Below are 21,007 nucleotides of genomic sequence, written 5' to 3'. Positions count from 1 at the left end.
GCCATTAGAAACCGCAGAATTAACAGCAGAACAGAGAAACATTCAGAATCTCCCTCCAACTCTTTTTTAAAAGAACTTTATTTTCTGACATGATTGGTCTTTAATATATTTTATATGCAAGTCATAGGCTATATATATATATAATTATTATTATTTTAATAACAATCTCAAAATGGCCAGGTATCCCCTACCTAAGAGAGGTACATTTAGTATACTTATAATGGCAATAATATATTTCTAGAAATTCCAACTTATATACAACGTTTTCAAACACTTGACTGCATGTTATTTGCAATTAAATGCACATGTATTACAGTTTAAATTTATACTGAATGTATTTAGCTTGTCATAATAGGACTTAGATCTTTATATTTAACTTCATAATTACTTCTGTTGCCTTTGATATGGTTAAATTGTATTGGGATAGACAGACAAGCATTTATGGTAAACTAAAATTGAATGTGCGAGTCAACACATCAAAATAAGTGCACTTATTTAAAGCAAAGGAAATATGTTTTTAATATAAACATTTGTAATGCACTTTAAAGTCAAAGTTTTAATTTGACATTATGACAAACTTTTTAAAAGTATACTTGCGTATTAAAAACATGAAGACACTAAGTTATCTCTCTTCAGGTTTTATTTCATTAATATTATATTGTAGTACAGCTGTTTTAACACACTTCTAAGATTTGAAGTACACTTCAGTTATACATTCAGTACCATTAAGTGCACTTCTTTTTCACAAAGGCAGGCAAACTAAACAGTTTCATATATCTCGTATATCACTCTTTCACTACTAAGAAGAAAATGACCTCTCTCCAGAAGGAACATCATGACCCGCTTGAAAGTTATTGGGGGGAAAAAGTACAGTAAATGCAGTTTCCAAAGAGAACTTCATTCTCAGGAGTGCCTGGATCTATAAAGGCATACATGAATGGATAAAAATACTATGATAAAAAATAAGTCACGCATTTTAGTCAATAGGCCTTAATCAGGCTATACACCATGCTGAATTTAAAAACGGAAGGAAACGAGGTTGTCTTCACAGTTGCGCAGTTTTATGGAGTTTTCGTCAACTGAATTTATGTATTTATTTACGTATAGACTTTTGTCAGCTGAGCAGTTGTAATGTGATTAAACAAGACTAAAACCCATTGAAATATGGCGCTAAACTCACTAAGGTAGCCTTTATAGAATAGGCTTAACACAATTTTGGATCATACAGAATGTTTCAAAAGAAACACAAATCAGTGAATGAGTCACAAGATCGTGTGGTATTCTGACATTAACGCAGCTGAAAAAAACTGACTTTTGTATAAATAAAAAAAATGAAAATACATTGGCAAAATACACCAATGCTTGAGTGCTGGATCACCTGCCAAATAAAATACACCTACAAAAATGATGGTTAAATATTCGGTTTTGTCCATTGATCTATCTATCTATCTATCTATCTATCTATCTATCTATCTATCTATCTATCTATCTATCTATCTATCTATCTATCAAATCTAAAATACGCAAATGTTTTTCTAAAGCCCAGTACTCCACAGAAGAGCGCTTCGTGCAAATATTTATTTAATATATTTTGCATACTGGAAATGGTTCGACCCTTTTGACACAACGTCCTTTGTTCTTTGCTAAAATCACGACGGTAATACGGGTGATTCAGGAACCAGAAATTCTCTGATCCTAATGGACACGCTAAATTGCGTTTGGGTATATGTTGCACTTCATCTGAAGAGCGCATTAAAACACTTGATCTTTCCGAAATGAAGCGCTCGACCGTCACGATTCATTTGACGAGCTCAGTCTGTCATTAAAGTTTGAAACGTTTCAAATAGATTTGTTGCTTTTACAGTAGGCTATGCTATACTTTTTTTGGTGATGTAGTCAGCAGTGTAATTATTAAATGTTGTTCTGCAGTTGTGAACAGCTACGCACCTTAACTAAAAAAAAAAAAAAAAACTTTCATTTTTCATACTTTATGCTTCACAGTCTAGTTTCAGGTCATATGTACCTAGCTATAATATAAACTTCTCAATCGAACACATGGTAAAATGAATCATGCAATCTTCGTTAAGTAAATGTCTTTATTCAAAATCATTGCTTTTATCCATTTTGGATAAGTATTTTGAGTTCTTAAATTCTCCAAAATGCGTTATTTGACTTGCATCCACTACACGCCGGTATTTGTTTTATGTTTGACATTAGAGTGTTGGGATAGGTCAGGTTTTTCAGTGGGAGGGAAGAGTTCGCCTCATGACGCCCGTCCTGACATCCCTTATACTGGGTTACTGAGGAGAAGCGTTGCGTAGAGATGAAGCCAGAGCGGCGCGCGCGAGCTGCACCGACACTTCAAACTGTCACTGAGGTAATGCGCGAGGCACGCAGGAGGCATTCAGCTTGCTCACTGAGATACTGTGACTAAAACGGGAGACACAAGGCGGGAGACGGATGGCAAACAGTTTTTTAGACATTATCGTTCTTTTTAGTGCTTGGACATACCCGACTCATTTTGCCGTGCCTCTGATTCCTCATTAAGCCGACTTTCTCCACTCAGGAATGTAACAACGGCACAACTATAACAGACTCCATCCTTTTCCAGGGTAGTTGTTGCACTCAAATTCTTTTTGCAAACTTGTGAAAACTGCGAGGGGAAACTGGCACAACGCCGCGCGCTGCTGCGTGTTCACTGGAGATTTATATTTAAAGCCTTGCGCTCCGTGGAGGGTTGAGCATCTGGGTAACATAGATTTAAGCATTCCAATATATTTGTTTTCTAAGCACTTGGTGAGATTTAATAGCGTTTTTATTCGTAATTTGAATTTTGGAATATTTAAAATGTAATAACTGAATAATTGTTACTCAGATAGATATAATTTATAAAAGCACACTATTACGCAGATTTTTCATATTGCCAGTTCAATCTATTTGTGACACCATTGCTCGCATTTTTTTCCCCACTGGGCGTTTGGTTTGTTTGTTGTTTTAGTTTTAGTTTTTTTCCTTTCACGTAATCTGTCTTCGTTCAGAAGTTGATAATTTAGCGACAGAACCATAAAAGATAATTTATCAGAACCCTAAATCATAATTTAATAGATGTAATCTCCTTACATTTAATTTTCTTTTTCATGGCTGTCTTTTAAATTAAATTGCACGTTTCCATAACTGTTCAATAACGTTTATTCCAAATTTGACGCAAAGTAATAATGTATCAACACTCGACGAGATGTGACGTAACAATGACTGACAGAATCTTTTCGCAGTGAGCGATGTATTCATTCGATTATACGTAAAATCTTTTAATTTCAACAAAATACATTTTACTAAGTTCTTAGAAGAAGAAGAAGAACGATAAAACAGCTAAACGAAATAATTCCATTTATTCTGCCCACATTTGGATTAATAATAGAGAAGGTTAATCCACGTGTATTCTCAGTTGCTGCCTTGTGGCAGTCATGGCAAGCGCGTGCTTGGCGGGCACGAGTCTGCATGGCCACAACATCAGTGGCACTGGAGGCACATCTTCACCGATTTGTAACCAGAGTATGTTAAAACCCCCTCCGTACACCCCAGAAGCCACAGCAGCCTTTGCAACAGCCATCACACTGATGATTATTTTTACAATTGTTGGCAATATTCTGGTTATCATCGCTGTTTTAACCAGCCGCTCGCTCAGAGGACCCCAGAATCTCTTCTTGGTCTCCCTTGCAGCTGCAGACATTTTGGTGGCCACTCTCATCATCCCATTTTCACTGGCCAATGAACTGATGGGCTACTGGTATTTCCGCACTGTATGGTGTGAGATTTACCTGGCGTTGGATGTGTTGTTCTGCACTTCCTCTATAGTACACCTGTGCGCCATCAGTCTAGACCGCTACATGTCTATCTCACGTGTCACGTACGGCCCAAAGAGGACGCCCAAACGCATCAAATGTTCCATTTTGGTGGTGTGGCTGATCTCAGCAGTCATCTCCTTCCCACCACTACTCTCCATGAACAAGAACAAAGGGGTTTCAGGTGGGCTGCCACAGTGTGAGCTCAACAATGAGCGCTGGTACATCTTGTACTCAACTATTGGTTCCTTCTTTGCTCCTTGTCTGATTATGATCTTAGTCTACATGCGGATCTACCAGATCGCCAAGCAGCGCACACGATGTCCACCTGGGGAGCCCCGCAAAGAGGTCCCGGCCAATGCCGCAAGTCCTCAGCACAAGGTCCACATGGAGGGTCTACAAAATGGAAGAGGAGATGAAACGCCCTCTACCTTGCAGAAAAAAAACAGGCCTCCGACTCTGGCTGTGTCCCAAGTGGACTCCACCGAGCGGGCGGCGAGCCCCCCAGTCTCCAAAAAACATCTGCGACCCCCTTTGACAACCCTGACATCGACCACATCGTGCCCCTCCCCGTCTCCTTCAAATTCATCCGAAATGGCTCCTTATAAACCTAAAGAGGGGAAAAAGGCGAAGAAGACCATGAAACAGCCTGACAACAATAACGGAGAGAGCATGAGCTCTGACTCAGACACTGAGCAAGGTGGGAGGGGGTTAGAGGTCCCCTGTACCCCGAGCATGACACCCAGCGGCATCCATTCCCCCGCCACCATCCAGAAATACAGAGACATGATCGCCACCACCAAAGGGGCCAAATTGGTGACCCGGAAGACGAAGCAGGAAGGAACACCCAACTCGGCACGGCGCAAAGCTATGGTGAACCGAGAGAAGCGCTTCACCTTTGTGCTGGCGGTGGTTATTGGCGTCTTTGTCATCTGCTGGTTCCCTTTCTTCTTCTCGTACAGCCTACAAGCTGTGTGCCCAGAGATGTGCGCCTTGCCAGATCCGCTCTTTAAGTTCTTCTTCTGGATCGGCTACTGCAACAGCTGCCTCAACCCGGTCATCTACACCATCTTCAACAAAGACTTCCGCAGATCCTTCAAAAAGATTCTCTGCAAGAACATCAAAGGCACATTCTTCTGAAGCTCCTGAAGTGAATCATCTCCTCAGACAACAACAACAACAACAACAACAAAAACAGTTATCCACAACACAGGCTTCAGAAAAAGACTAAAAGAAGCACAATAACAGTGCTGTTGCAATGTAAACGAAGGGCCTTTTGTGCAGCCCGATGAACTGAGGACACTTTTTTTTTTGGTCCAGGTTACCACCTCAGGCACTGGATTCCTGGTATACATGCTATAAAATGGACCTAATCCAAAAATATTCACTGACAACGAAAAACCAAAGCTGAAAACAAAACGAAAATTATGAGGACTATTGCACACCTTCTCTTATCTCACCTTTCTAAAAACGCCAGGACTTGGGGACACTGCACAAATGGATTTCTCTAAGGACTTCAGAGGTACACCATTCCGAATCTTTACTTACAGCTTTCCCATGCTGATTGGTCAACCAGTGCCTACAAAGCATCATTTCTGAGGAACAAAGACATGAAATGCTCCTGTGGAAATCCTTGCCAGGGGCAATGTGTAGGAAAGAGGTGACGCAAGTTTCTCCGATCAAACATTAAGGCTTCTAGTCACAGACCTCCAGGGTAGGACCATTGGGAAGTATTCCTGGCATTCTGTGATACAGAAAGGCTCTGTGAATACAGAACACCTGCCATGGAAGGAAGCCTTTCTTTCTCTTTCCACCTTGGACAGGTTGGCAGCAGGCTTTACGATTGAAAAATGTTTATTACAGGAAATTTAGATATGCATTCTTTTCGAAGGTCATTTTCATTTTTATTATGACAAGACTTTTTGCTTCATCAAAACTTACTTTAGACTTTGGTAACTGTATCAGATGAAACAAACACCTCCTGATTTCACTGGGGGTGCTGTTTCTGACTCAGTGCAGCACTTTGCTTTGTATAAAAGAACAAATGATCATTTGTTGGTGTACACTGGTCTACTGCACCCTAAATGTCTGAACATTCAGCAGGGTGATACTTTGGGACTAAGGGCTGATAGCAGTGATGCTTTCTATTTCGTTGGTCATTGTCTTTTTGCTAATGATCCCTGTGTGTGTGTGTGTGTGTTTGTGTGTGTGAAATGTAGTGAATGGGTATGCGTCGTGTCTGATTGCCGTGTATGTTTAGAAATGTATGCTGTGTGTGAGAGGGTGTGCGAATGTTGTTGCGCAAAGTTGTCTGTGTGTAATGGTGTGCGAGTTCACATCCCTCCCCGATTCCACTGGCACCAGTTCAACTATATATGTATGTGCTTGATAAATGTGACTGGTTTGCCAGATCTGCCAGTGCTTATGATTCAGCTACTTCCCGTGCCAATGCTTTTACATGCTGCTAAACTCATTTAATATCTTCTTAAACCAGAGTTTATTTCATAAGAATTGTTCCATTGCAGGTCCTTTTGAACTAATAATTTTGAGACAGTTAAGACATGTTTTAGAGGAGAGGAGAGCTGTAAATTATTGTTATGTAAATGATTTTGTATTTATTTAATCTGCTATTTCTTATTGTTTCCCCCTAATATATATATTCCACTTTTTTTTTTTTTTTTTTTTCAAGGGGAAAACAATCATGAGATCGTTTCAGCTACAACACAATATAAAAAGCCTTCTACTGTACTTTTCTGGTATGACTTTTGTATGTGGCAGGACATTGCATTCAGGCTGCATTCTCATAAGCTTTGCAATTGATGAGATCCTGGTAACTGTATCCATTTTGCCTCCTGGACTCCTCTTTCTTCAGTGTAATGCTGTTGGTTTCCCACTGCTCTTGAAAAATAAAACCACTGAGCTGTGCGTGCCAACTGACTCATTGCTTTCAGAGAATAACTATGGTGCTTTTAATGCAGATGAACAGATTTTTATCCCAGCACACGTCATTGGGACACATTGAAAATTATGCAAAGAGAAGACGGTTTTACTAATGGCAAGGCTTTATGAAAATCAGGCATTTAACATTCCTTCTCTAAAAGAACTCTAGAAAGATTGTCAAGAGTACCCTGTTGTTTATGTGGAACAACACTGAACAACAGTATGTCCCACTTTCTTTATTAATTTGTATGATTCTTACAGATTTAATTCCAAATATATAGAGAGAAGAAATTTGTATTCAAAAGGGAAGATGTTTTGAAGTATTATAATATGAGATTAATTGGTGCTTTGGCTTATGTATGTTGATATGGTTGGATAAAATCTTAGTTTCCCTTAAGGTCAATTTGACACCCTCCAATCTTAAAATATATATATATATATATATATTCACATGATTGTATGATTGCATGAGAAATGGTTATGTTTCTGAACACAATGCAGGGATGAGATTTAGGATTAATACTGGACTGTTTAACACTAAAATACAGGTTCAGCTTCTTTAATGTTAATTGCTTTTTTATCAAGACTGCATTTATAGTGGAAAATAGTGGAATGGAAAAAATATATATATATATTATGTGTATTCTACAAGATAAGAGGCAGGCTCCGGACTCTGAAGTCAAACAGGGACAGAGATACATTTCTGGTAATTGCAGGAAATGCTGCATTTAATAATTGATGAAGGCTCGGTATGAAGTGTGTAAACAATTTTGTATTAATTAGTAGCCTACCCTTTTTCTTAAGCATTTACCTGTAAGAATCATGTTCTGGCAGAGCCTCAAACTTTTGATTGCTTTGCTTTGACTCACAGAGGAACTGAAATCATTCCTCTACAAATACAGAAACGTCATTCCAGGGAAATGAACATATTTCCCAGAGCATCGGGCTGGCTGCTAACAACATCTTTTAATTAGACGAAATAAAATGAAAAATAGTTGCTGGCATAATTCATAAGAAAACAACAACAACAACAAACATTTCAGGCACACAGTGTCTGTCCTGTAATGTAGGAATAGAAAAGTTTGGGAAAATTTGAAACCTACTTTTTGAACAAAAGAATCTAATTAGTGGTTGATTAAGAGGCTGGCAGTGTGGGGTACACTCTTTTAGAAATAAAGCTACAAAAGCTGTCACTGGGGCAGTACCTTTTCCTATTAGGTTCTAATATGTACACTTTAAGAACAAATATGTACCTTTAAGGTACCAAAATGGGCCCTTTAGGTACAAACATGTACCTTTTGAAAAGGTACCGCCCCAGTGACAGCTTTTGTAGCTTTATTTCTGAGAGCTATTAGAAGACATGCAAACACATCATTGCATCCAAAGCCCATTCTCAATTTCCCAAATAAAGTGAATGAGTTGTATTTAGTCTCTGATTCTAAATGTGTGTTGGGACAATGAAGTAAAACTTTAAGGTCATGTCACAGAATCTTACCACTGATATGAGCCATAAGAAATCTTCCCAAAGATTTTAGAGCTTTGTTTGTGGAAACAAAACCCAGAATTATTTATCAAAACCCAGCTGGATGTACGTTATGTTGGTTTTACTTTCTCACTAAATGCAAAACTCCTAGAAAGTTCCTAGCAAGTGGCTTTGAGGCATTTTATAACAAGACAAATATTTAAATGATAATTTATTTTACCTGTTTATTATTAAATAATCCATTACAGTGTACAGTTTTCCTGGGAAGATGATGAACACAACAACAAAATCACAGCTCTATTAATAAGTGATATGTTAGACAGTTTTCCTACTGATGCTGATCATTATCAGGGAATAAATGACCTCACAATGTGACTGACCAATGAAAATTTAGAGAGTCATGCAATAGTAAGGTTCCTGAAGTAAAAGTCCTATTGATTTCCAGTTGAACTTTTAAACCATTAAAGACAGGCCTGATGTGAGCTAGGTGTTTGTTAATCAGTGCTAATTGCTTTGGTTGAAGCCTCCTTATCCATGATTCTGCATATAAATCTCCACTAAACAAGGAACAGAAACATGATGTGATTGAGTCAAAGGCTCCCATATGCTCTCAAACTATACTTTATTATTTATATTTTGATTATGTAATTTGAATTGCTTTATTTTAGATATTTTCCCTCGTTTAAAGACATTAAAGTGTTAGTTCTAATTCTAAATCAACAGATTAGTTAAGAATATCTCATGTCCTTAATTTTTAGTGGAGAGAAGACAAGTTCAAAAAGTTCAACAAGTTAAATGTCCTCTTAGGAAGGGTCCCTTATTACCCTCCCTGTAACTGACTTTGCACTGTACTAATCCTAAAACATATTTTGTTTAGGAGATATCTCGAGTCTAATATGACAGCAAGGCAGTTTGTCTTTTACCCCTCACCCAAATTCTTATCCATGGAAATTCTATAATGTTCATGTGTTTGGGTGAGCAAACTATTGCAGTACATTTAAACATGGATTTGAAGGACTATGGCTGGGAATGGATGGGAGGAGGGGTTGTTTTTGTTTTTGGCATAGAAAATCAAACAGGAAATACAAAGTGTGTTCAGTCACAGCCTCATCACGTACCACATCTCATCATGTCTAACAACTGGATCATAATCCACTGAGAATAGCTCTTTTAGGACAGCCTCAGTGGTGTCTTCACTATCTGAGAGAAAAGCTAAAAGGGAGTTTTTATTTATTTATTTAATTATTTACTAATTATTATTTTTTTACTATTATTGATTCTCTTGTCATTTAAATGTTCTTCTCAAGAAATGAGGAAATATTACAAAAAAAGGGGATGGGAATGATTTGTATAATGTTTGACAGATTGGAAGGAACTCATGTTTTGATTGAATGTGAAAAAAATGCAAAATATATAATCAATTAATTGTGAAGGAGATCAAGCAAAAGGGCAGATTTTTGTTTGGTTCTATTAATTTATCTGAAAAATGTTCTGGTTCCATAAAATCAGTAGTAAAAGAAGTAAAATAAAAAAAGACAAAAGCTCATTAAATCAATTTAATACTGGAAAAAAAAGTATGGTTTAACATAAACTTATTAATATTTCTTAAAATGGTTTCATGGTTATTTTATTCAAAAATATTTAAAATTGCAGTTCATACAAACATATAAAAACACTTATGATGAGCAAGTCGTAAATTTCCTTATTTCAATAAATGTTGGTATTTTTCTGGCTGCATTAAAAATAAAATCAGGGTGAACAGTAAATGAAGAGGAAGAAGAAAAAAACTAGCAAGACAAGAGAAACGAGAGACAGGAGCTGCCACGGATATGGTGTGTATTGATAATGGAATAGTAAATGAAACAGATGCATGGGCAATGCATACTTAGCTGAGAAACAGGTAAGTAATGGCAAGGACTTATGGGTCCAAAGCAATAATAGCACAACAGGATGCTGAGGAATGATGGCTGGAGGACCAATGCAGACAAGTAGCCAGGTAAGTCGTGCAAGGTTAACAACAAGACCAGACAATGGGAAGTGCATAGTGATTGGTTACTCTGTGACAACAAGAAAATGAAAATAAGCATTTGAATATAAAAATTATTATGGGTTTTAAATAATCAATATATATAATGTATACACACACACACACACACACAAACACACACACAGTGGGCATAGAAAATAATCAATCCCCTTTAATATAATTAAATTTTGTTGCTTTGCAGCCTGAAATAAAGACGGACACAGTTTGTTTAATTCAGCTGTGTATTTACTCAGTGCAACTTATAACATCTAAGTAAAAGGTATAACACCAACATGTCAGAGAGAGAGAGAGAGAGAAAGAGAAGAAAGAAAAGAGCCCCAGCAAACAAAGAGAGATCGCCAAAACCATGAAAAGAGTCAGAGAAAACAGAATCACTGAGTTGGAAAAATTATCACCCTTTCCTAAAAATGACCCAATCAGGTGTAGCTAATCACCTTCTCGATGGCAATAAAAAGCCATTAGACTTTCAACTGTGATCAGCTTTGGTAATTTTGATTAGCTCAGCACGAAAAGAGCTTTCATGGAGCATTTCAGTCCTTGGTACTGCAAATGAAGCATACAGTCAACTATGGGTGGCAATGCACTGTCAAAAGATCTATGGGATGTAGTTGTGGACAGATGAAAAAAAACAGAGTAAAGATATATAATATTCGGTACAACACAGATCCTCCCTGAATCAGGACCTCACTCCAAACTGGATGAAAGAGAAGGAGGAAACTGATCAGAGAGGTGACCAAGAGGCCTACAGCAACTCTGAAGCAGTTGCTGGAATTTATGACAGAGTGGTCACTGTGTGCATGTGACAACAATATCACAAATTCTCCACAAACGTGGCTTGTATGGGAGGGTTGCAAGAAAAAAGCCACTTCTCAAGAAAGGCCACATGCAGTCACGGCTGAACTTTGCCAAAACACATCTTAAAGATTCTGAGGCAGATGAGAAAATGTAATTATTTTGCCTCAGTACCAAATCATATATCTGATGGAAATCCAATACAGCTCACCATCCAAATAACATCATTCCTACAGTAAAGCATGGAGGTGGTAATATCATCATTGTCATTAGGGTATGTCCCCAAAACCTTCAAACTGGCTGTTATTAAACCTCTCATCAAAAAAACACAACTTACCCCCAAATAACTAATTAATTACAGACCACTCTTGAATTTTTCCTTTTCTGTCCAAGATACTAGAAATGTAGTATACTCACAACTATATTTCTTCTTAGAGAAAAATAGTATCTGAAAGGATTTCCAGTCAGTATTTAGACCATATCATACTACTGAGACTGCTCTCTTTAGAGTTACAAATGACCTGCTCTTATCATCTGATCATGGTTTTATCTTTCTATAAGTGCTACTGGATCTTAGTGCTGCATTTGACACTATTGACCACAACATTCTCTTGAATAGACTAGAAAACTTTCCTGGCATTAATGGGAGTGCATTAGCATGGTTCAAATCTGACTGCCATCAATTCGTTGCAGTGAATGAAGAGGTATCATATCGATCACAAGTGCAGTATGGAGTACCTCAAGGCTCAGTACCAGGGGCGTTACTTTTCACGCTTTACATGTTACCCTTGTGAGATATCATCAAGAAGCATGGTGTTAGCTTTCATTGTTATGCTGATAATACTCAGCTCTGAAATTCTTTGTGGCATGGAGAAACATACCAATTTGAAAAATGTATTGAAAACATAGCCGATCTAAAAAATAAACAGGATAAGGAGTAATTTCTTAATGCTAAATACAGAAGAAAAAAAAACAGAGGTGTTAATAATAGATCCTAAAAACTCTGCATGTACAGTAATAACCCAGAACCCTGTCTAAGACTTGATGGCTGCTCTGTCAATTCTTCGTCATCAGTTAGAAACCTAGGTGTGCTATTTGCTAGCAATCTTTCCTTTGAAAACCACATTTCTAGCATTTGTAAAACTGTATATCTAAATTACAACCTATGCTCTTAATGTCAAATGCAGAAAAGTTAATTCATGCATTCATGATCTCAAGGTTAGATTATTGTAATGCTCTATTGGGTGTTTGTTCTGCACTCTTAATAAACAAACTCCAGCTAGTCCAAAATGCAGCAGCTAGAGTTCTGCACTGGCTCCCTATCAAACATTGTATACCTTTTTAAATCTTGCTTATTACTTATAAAGCCCTGAATAGTTTAGCACCTCAGTATTTGAACATATGTACACTACATTCTCAAAACTATGGCAATTTGATAATACCTAGGATATCAATATCAACTGCGGGTGGCAGATCCATTTCCTATTTAGCGCACAAACTCTGGAATAACCTACCTAACATTTTTCGGGAGGCATAAAAAACTCTGTCAGTTTAAATCTAGATTAAAGACCCATCTCTTTAACCTGGCTTAACACACTAACACATTTCTAATATTCAAATCAAGGACAATTTTTCTTTTATTTTTAGGCTGCATAAATTGCATAAAACTGCATAAAAACTGGAACCAGGAACACTTCCCATAATGGGGGGGGGGGGGGGGGGGGGGGGGGTTTGCTTGCGTGTACCTCAAATAAGGACTGCTACAAGTATATGCACTATTATTATATTTTATCGACACGAGTGCCTCAAAAAAGGACTTACAATGACTTACAAATATACATAACAGCTACAACTGTATATGCATTATTGTATATGTATATACCTTATCTACACAAACTGATAGGTCTAACAGCAAACAAACAGCCACCCACAAAAAGCCTGTTTATATATATTTTTCGCAACTTGTTCTGAGCAGCGCTGCTTATTTCCCCATTAAATCACTCCTCAAACAAGTGCGTGCCAGGTAACTTTTCAGACAGAAGAAGGTTTTTTGCATCCTTACAAGAGATGCACCCCAAGCTTCTTACAGTCTCTCCACTGGTGGCTGTTCCAGTTTAACGGGAGAGAGGACTCGGAGCAAGAGGGGTTAGGATCGGGGCCGGTGTAGCAGTCGATTCTGTTCCCCTCGGAATGTCTGTTCCCCTTTACACAAACATACTACAATTCTTGTGTAGTTGCCGAGTTACTATACGTACGATCAGAACTAGCGTGCGCAAGAAGCAATACTGGATGTACGGCAAGTAAAATAGTTCAAAATACCATCCTAAATCCTAAACTTGAAAATAAATTTAAGACGAGAGGTTTTTCAACTTGAAATGTAAAAAAATAAGACAAAGATAATGGAACAACTTCTAGATGAATAACAAAAATAGAACATAAACTGAAGTGTGAGAATCATTTTACTATGTTGCAGTGTAGCAAAAATTTATCCCTTTTTGCTTTCCTTACATCCAAGTGTGTCCGGTGTGTTTGTACGCGGGAGTGTTAAGTGTTAGGCTACTTTGGGAAAATGTTTGATTAACTATTTGGTTGGGTTTATTACACGGACCTGGCAACCCGAAGGGAAACAGACATTCCGAGGGGAACAGAATCGACTGCTACACCGGCCTCTGACGAGCTATTACCATCTACAGCCAGAGATAACTTTTCTTCAGCTTCTTGGTGGGCGCGCGGCGGGAGGTCTAATAAGTGTTTGCAGCAGGTGAATCAGTCGTGCTATTAATGTCATCACCACACAAATTCTTAATAAAACCAAAATTAATTAAAATGCCTTGTTTTCTTTTTACCATTGCTATCATTGCTATGATGCTATAACTGCAGAATGAATTAAGGACTTTGCGCATGATAAATGGCCTTCAACGTTTATTTTTTTCTACGAATATATGACATACTAACGGGGAATTTGCAGCGCAGCGCCCCCACACCTTGATGCTCATTACAAGAATAGCATGTATAGTAATCTTTATTAAAGTAAATTAGGTTTTAATCGCCGTCATGCATGAATGAATAATATTTTTGCTATTTTACACTTAATAATCCATCATGATCACATTGCACAACTGAAATTGCACTTCAAAATATTCATATTGTCAATATTTTTGAGATCCCCCCCCCATGTCTTATTAAGGGGAGCCGAGCTCCCCCTAGCTCCCCCGTAGTTCGCACTATGACGCTAATATTAGTCTGTTTCTCTCTTATTCCAAGATCACTGAGGCCACCGGATCCAGTCTGTATCCAGATCAGATGGTTACTGCAATCACCCGAATCCAGAACATATCCAGCTCAGATGAGAGATGACCTCATCAGCCCTGAATATCAGCAGACACTGGGACAGCTAGATGATCACCGGAGACATTTCCACACTGAAGACCTTGTCTCCTAGACGGCCACAGTCACAAGACCACAGGAAACAGATTTTTCTTCTGCACAATCTGACTTTGCTGCAGCTTGGAATTGAACTGAAGGTTTCATCTGGCCAGTGGAGAACTTGACCCCCAACTGAGTCTGTTTTCTAACAAAGGTTTTTTTTTCTCCATTATGTCACTGATGGAGTTTTGGGACACTTAATTTCCAAAGATTTTGTCGACTTGATGGCACAGATATTATATAAACTGAACTGAGCTGGATGATGGCATCACTGAATTCAATTATGCACTGCCTTTTTGCATTATTGACACACTAATTTCCTATTTAATGCTTTTCAGTTACTTTGTCACAATCTTTATCTTTTGTATCAAGACTTGACTTGTCAGGATAGAAAGAAAAATTAATGGAGCAAAATACCATAAAATGTTTTTGGAAATTCTGCTGCCTTCTGCCAGAAAGTTGTCAATGGGCAGAAGGTTTACCTTCCAACATGACTATGACCCAAAGCACACAGCAAACCTGACCACACAGTGGTTGAAGGAGAAAAAGTTGAATGTCCTTGCATGGCCTTGTCAGAGCCCAAAATTAAACCCCATTGAAAATCTGTGGAATGACTTGAAGACTGCAGTACACACACAGTCACCATCAAATTTAACTGAACTTGAGCAGTTCTGCAAAGAAGAGTAGGCAAATATTGCAAAGTCTAGATGTCCAAAGTTAGCAAAGACGTATCCAAACAGACTAAAGGCTGTAATTAAAGGAAAATGTGGTTCAACAAAAAACTGACACAAAAGGGTGATGCTTATTTCCAATTTAGTGATTTTGCTTTATTTTATTTTTATTTTTTTTTCTGACATGTTGGAATTGTATCTTTCACTTGGATGTTAAAGTGTAAAGGTGGTTTCCCTACAGTGGTTCAGGCTGTAGGATTGCTGAGAAACAAAAGAAACTTTATCAGCACAATGGTTAAAACTGTACATTTCTTATCTACAGTGTTAATTTCGTTGACGAAGACTATGACGAAAAATATTCGTCAACTAACCTTTTTCACGGACGAAAACTAAATAAAAACTAAATAAAAAGTCAGATATGATGACGAAAAACGTGACGAAATATAACTGACACTTTAGTCAACGAATAAAAATTAGACGAAAATATATGGGAGGAACGAATGGAGAAGAGATCCAATCAGAGCGAATCTTTGAGGGTAGGTTGATCTATGCAGAAGCAGCGAGCCATTTTAAAAAGTCGCGGCAAATGCAAGCGCAACAGCTAAACAAACGCAGCAGCAGTTACACAGAAAAGAGAACAAAGATGAGTTTGCAGAAATTCGCACAGTTTCGAGGACGTTTTCATAACAGTTAAGTTGTTTACACAGGGAACTACACTGCGACCTTTTGAAATGCCATTTGGACCCAAATTTTTATGGGGTCGTAAATGTATCACTGATTATTTTTGTACCTACTTATGTGTAATGCTATGTTTTAATATGAGCATTTATTAAAACAGAAATGTGTATTTTAAGAATACGTTTTATAACGTGCTCCGAGCATTCAACGCATCAAGTTGGCTTCAGCCCCGCGATGCAGGAACGCTGAACTGAGCAGATTCAGAGCTCCATCAGGACATTTGCGTCCTCCTGCACCTGAACGAACAAATACAAATCGCATTTTAAATAAACATAAGAAAAAGAGCGAAAAGTGAAAAAGCTCAATTCAGCAGCGCGGTGTTCTGGTGTTCAGGGAGCAAGCAGAGACTCGTCTCAAAGTCTTCTTGCTTTTGTACCGACAACAAATACATACTAAATATGTCGAAATACCCGTCTTGGAAAGTGTGTTCGAAAAAGTCTGTAGTTATGTCTTCAGTGAAAGTAAAGAGTTGGAAAGAAATCGGATGCGTATCTTTATAATGGATGCATTTGTCTCTTAAAGTGACCGCGCCTAATTTACTAGCTCTGCTGTCATGTCAGTGTCTTTAATGTATGAAAATGAAAGTAAATCACTCACTGCTCTTGATTTAATTACTTTGTAGTTTTAACAAGAATTTATCCAAAGTCAATCCAAAAATCAGATAGAATAGATTATATTGTTTTACTAGTGACTAAAAAATAAAAAATAAAAATTATTAGGGACCTGAGCATGTTTTGCTTAAGTGTTTCTTTCTTTAATTGCTAATGCAACCTTTTCACACCACAGACTGAACCAAATTAAGCATTTCATCCGACATTATCAAGATGAATTTGTTGTTCTGACACAGTTTAATCCTGAGTTATTGTCATATTTTATTACCAATTTCTAAACTACAGGCAAATAAACTGTGATATTGTAAGAAACGTTGAAGGTGTCTGAATACATTTTGGTTTGATTGTGTATTTTATTTTACAGTGAAGACTATGCAGTGCTATTTTAAATGAACAAAAACAAACTTAAAAAAAATTTAAACTTTGTGTAAATAGCACAAATAAAGAAATAGAATGAACAAACAATACAAATATAATATATGTGGTTGTCTATTTCAATAATACTGTACTTCATCTTGAAAGAATGTCATATGCATTGCATATCATTCAGGACGAATGCATATCTTTTTCAGAGAGCATGTATATTTTTCATTGAGAGCAGGCCTTATGTTTATTTTATAAATACCATTCCATAACAGACTGATGGAAACATTTAGTCAAGTCAACTAAGTTGACTTTGTTCTACTAAAAAAAAAAACTAGACTAAGACTAAAAGACTTAAGACTAGACTAAGACTAAAACTCTTATGATATTTAGTCGACTAAAACTAGACTAAGACTAAAACATTTCAGATGACTAAAATGTGACTAAAACTAAATGGTGTGTTATTCAAAAGACTAAGACTAAGACTAAATCCGAATTCGCTGTCAAAATTAACACTGCTTATCTATTACAAGCCACTACCACCTTTACCAACAACGGAAATAAACAAAGTTAGAATTACAAAATTTGTGGAAAACATTGCTAATGAGTAACTATATTGTATAACAGATGTCACTTTAGTGTTAATGTTGTATCAAGATTAGCACACAAAAAGGGATTCAAGCGCATAGCCAAGGATCAGCAGTCTCCAAGAAATATTACACACATAAATACAATATTTGTATCATCTGATAGACCTCCTCATTCAAAACAATTTTGTCTAGAACTACTGCTGTTAATGAATGTATGTTAAATAATTGAGAATATGTAAAAAAAAAAAAAAAAAACTCATTTTGCAAACTAGTCCTAGGTTTTCTCGAAAAACTGGCTGTAGTGCAATTCTCTGAACTTTATAGGAATAATAATAATTAATAAAATGTAGAAATGTACCTTTTGGTAGCTATAATGTGTCCGGATATACCCTAAAGCCTATAAAGTGACAAAAACTTGCACGAAGGTGAGCACATGCGACAGATGATTCCAACCAAACATGCAAAGTTTTTTAGAGATTGGACCACTGGTGGCACTGTAACAGTCATAATCATTAAAAATAATCAGATTTCTACCTGGCAAATTACCTGGATTTTCCTGGATTTTTATATTCGATTTAGGTGGTTACAGGCTTGCTAAGTAATGTGTAATGCCTTCATTTTTCATATGCACTTAAGTTCTTCTGCTGAAGCACAACATGCTCTTTGGATCTCAAATTATGGTCCATCAGGTTTCACATAAATTCCAAGGCATGCTATCTTTTTAATTCAACTTTTTACTAACATTTTTATGTAGGCCTATTTGTTTGAAAAAGCCTGTCAGAGTCCATATCCACCTGTGCTGCACTTTAACATCAAGTACAGTTGCAGTACAGTATATATTCTAATTTTACGTAATATATATAATATATAAATTTATTATTTAATTATTATTATTATTATTTATTATATCTATATAGGCTATAAAAAAAAGCATTTTAAATGGCAGGCTCAGATATTTGGACCACACTGTATGATTTAAAGTAGAATTAATTCAGATTAAGACTTTCAGGGGAGCTTGTCATCAGAGGCGCAAGCATAATATAAAATACTTCGAAATTCAAAAGGCAGTTCCTGGGCAGAACCTCAGTCTGGCTACATTGGAATTTCTCCATACTTTCTTTGCAACCTTAATGAAAAAGTAGATGCGGTGTACAATGGGTCATTTAGGTATTTAAGTTTATCAGTGAATTTATTAATATAGAAATATATGAGAAGGCACATTGGACACGCTTGACTCTGTGCTAGGAAATTTGCACAGTAATACATTTGACATTGTTTTCCAAGTCTCAGTTCAGCAACACATTAGGGTTTTTCAGTCGCACAAAAGCAAAAAAATGTTGAGGTTGTTAAGCATACTTGATTGACTCTGGTAATTACTTTGCATGGTTGTCTAAAATCCCAAAAGCATCTACCGAACAACAGCAAGTGACATTCAAACAAACATTCATGAATCAAAGGTGGTCTTATAATTAATTATCTGTCACAGTAATTTCATACTCATTAAAAGAGAAAATAATAATACTAATAAAAATTTACTCATGCTTAACTTTTACTCACCCTCAGGCCATACAACATTTAGATGAGTTTGTTCCTTCACCGGAACAAATTTGGATAAATGTAGCATTGCATCACTTGCTCAAAAAACAATCCTCTGCAGTGAATGGGTGCCATCAGAATGAGTCCAAACAGTTGATATTAGTTCAGGTTCAAGTTCAAGTTCAATTTTATTTATATAGCACATTTAAAAGCAATCATAATTGACCAAAGTGCTTCACAAGATCCAAAAAAAAAAAAAAGTATTATACAGACAATATTTCACCAAGTGCACCAAGATATCAAAGCTCAACTAGAATTGAAAGCCAAAGCATAGCAATACGTCTTAAGCAAGGACTTGAACATTTCAATAGTCTAAGCTTTTCTTACATAAATTGGTAGACTATTCCAGATATTAGGAGCAACCACTGCAAATGCGCTGTCACCTTTGTTTTTAGATCTGGGCACATCGAGGAGATGTGTTCAAGTTTTTTGGTCCCGGTTAAAAGTCGAGCTGCTGCGTTCTGCACTAACTGTAGCCGTCGGCGTGATGACTGATCCAAACCGGCATACAAAAAGTTACAGTAGTCTAATCGCGACGTAATAAAAGCATATATGACTCTTTCAAAGTCTTTGCGCAACATGTATTACTTGACCTTAGCCAGAAGTCTCAAGTGGAAGAAGCTTTAACAACTGAACTAATTTGTTTGTCAAATTTAAAAGCACTGTCAAAAATTACACCCAGATTCCTGGTAAAAGGTTAAACATGGGAACACAGAGTATCAAGAGCATCTGCACAATCACTTCAATGTCCCGCATGACCAAACACAACAATTTCAGTCTTTTTATCATTGAGACATAGAAAATTCTGATCTTCTTGATATCACTCAAGCAATCTAACTAAGCTAACAGAGGTACCAAAGGATGTTGACATCATAATAAAATATTAATAAAATAATAAAAACATCACATTAATCCACAAGTAACCCAAATGACTCCAGTCAATCAATTCACATATTTTGAAGTGAAAAGAAAATTTATTTTTGTACAAAACAAATCCATCATGTATATATTTATTTGTATATTGCTTTCGGGCACTGAAAAGTCACTGAATCTGAATCAGTAGAGGAATATCTACTGATCAAACACTGTTTACAAGTGATAACAGTCCAAAATCAGTTCAAAAGAAATTGTTTGGTGGATTTTTATGTGGGAGGACTTTTTCATTGAAGGTAGTATTATTATGAATTGTGCACTTGTGTGTGAGGCTTTAAAGATAAAATGCCTTAATTATGTGTTTGAGTCTTAAAACGCTCAGTTTTTCACTGCATTAAGGCAACAATTTTTTGGACTGGAGTTGCATGGATTACTTGTGGATTATTATTATCCAATGTGTCCAAGTAACAAACTCATCTATATATTGGATGGTCTGAGTGAGTACATTTTCTGAAAATTTAAATTTTTTGGTCAACTATTCCTTTTATCATGACATACAATTAATATCACATTTATTCAATGCTTTTGTATAGTTTTAAAGGGATACTCCACCCCAGAATAATATATATTTTTTTGGTCAACAATCACTTACCCCCACGTCATTCCAAACCTGTAAATGCTTTGTTCTTCTTCAGAACACAATTTAAGATATTTAGAATGAAATCCAGGAAGCTTGTGACTGTCCCATAGACTGCCAAGTAAGTTACACAGTCAAATGACTCCAGAAAAGTATGAAAAGCATCCTTGTGACGCGGCTGATACAGAAGAGCATACGCAGCATACTGTGATATGGAGAGTCATGGAGGAGACTGTTGACAAAGGAATTGTTGAATAAAGTTGTTATTTTTGTTTTCTTTGCTTACAAACAGTATTCTCGTCGCTTCACAACATTATGGTTGAATCACTGATGGCAGATGGACTATTCTGATGATGTCTTTCATACTTTACTGGACCTTGACAGTGTATTTTACTTGG

General features: G+C 36.8%; 1 protein-coding gene across 1 annotated transcript; it reads left to right on the top strand.

Moving 5' to 3' along the window:
* The first annotated feature begins 2,306 nt into the window (after nucleotides 1-2,306).
* On the top strand, nucleotides 2,307-6,767 carry LOC128018415 (alpha-2B adrenergic receptor). Its single transcript, XM_052603893.1, has one exon. The coding sequence runs from the start codon at nucleotides 3,465-3,467 to the stop codon at nucleotides 4,980-4,982; it is 1,518 nt and encodes a 505-aa protein (XP_052459853.1). The 5' UTR covers nucleotides 2,307-3,464; the 3' UTR covers nucleotides 4,983-6,767.
* Nucleotides 6,768-21,007: the final 14,240 nt, after the last annotated feature.

This window comes from Carassius gibelio, chromosome A8 (assembly GCF_023724105.1).
Source record: "Carassius gibelio isolate Cgi1373 ecotype wild population from Czech Republic chromosome A8, carGib1.2-hapl.c, whole genome shotgun sequence".
Taxonomy (NCBI): Eukaryota; Metazoa; Chordata; class Actinopteri; order Cypriniformes; family Cyprinidae; genus Carassius; species Carassius gibelio.
The sequence above is the reverse complement of the archived record's forward strand: the minus strand, read 5'-3'. Positions and strand labels throughout refer to the sequence as shown.

Bases quoted from the DNA above. Each gene is read 5' to 3' on its own strand.
- LOC128018415 (XM_052603893.1), top strand. From the start codon at position 3,465: ATGGCAAGCGCGTGCTTGGCGGGCACGAGTCTGCATGGCCACAACATC.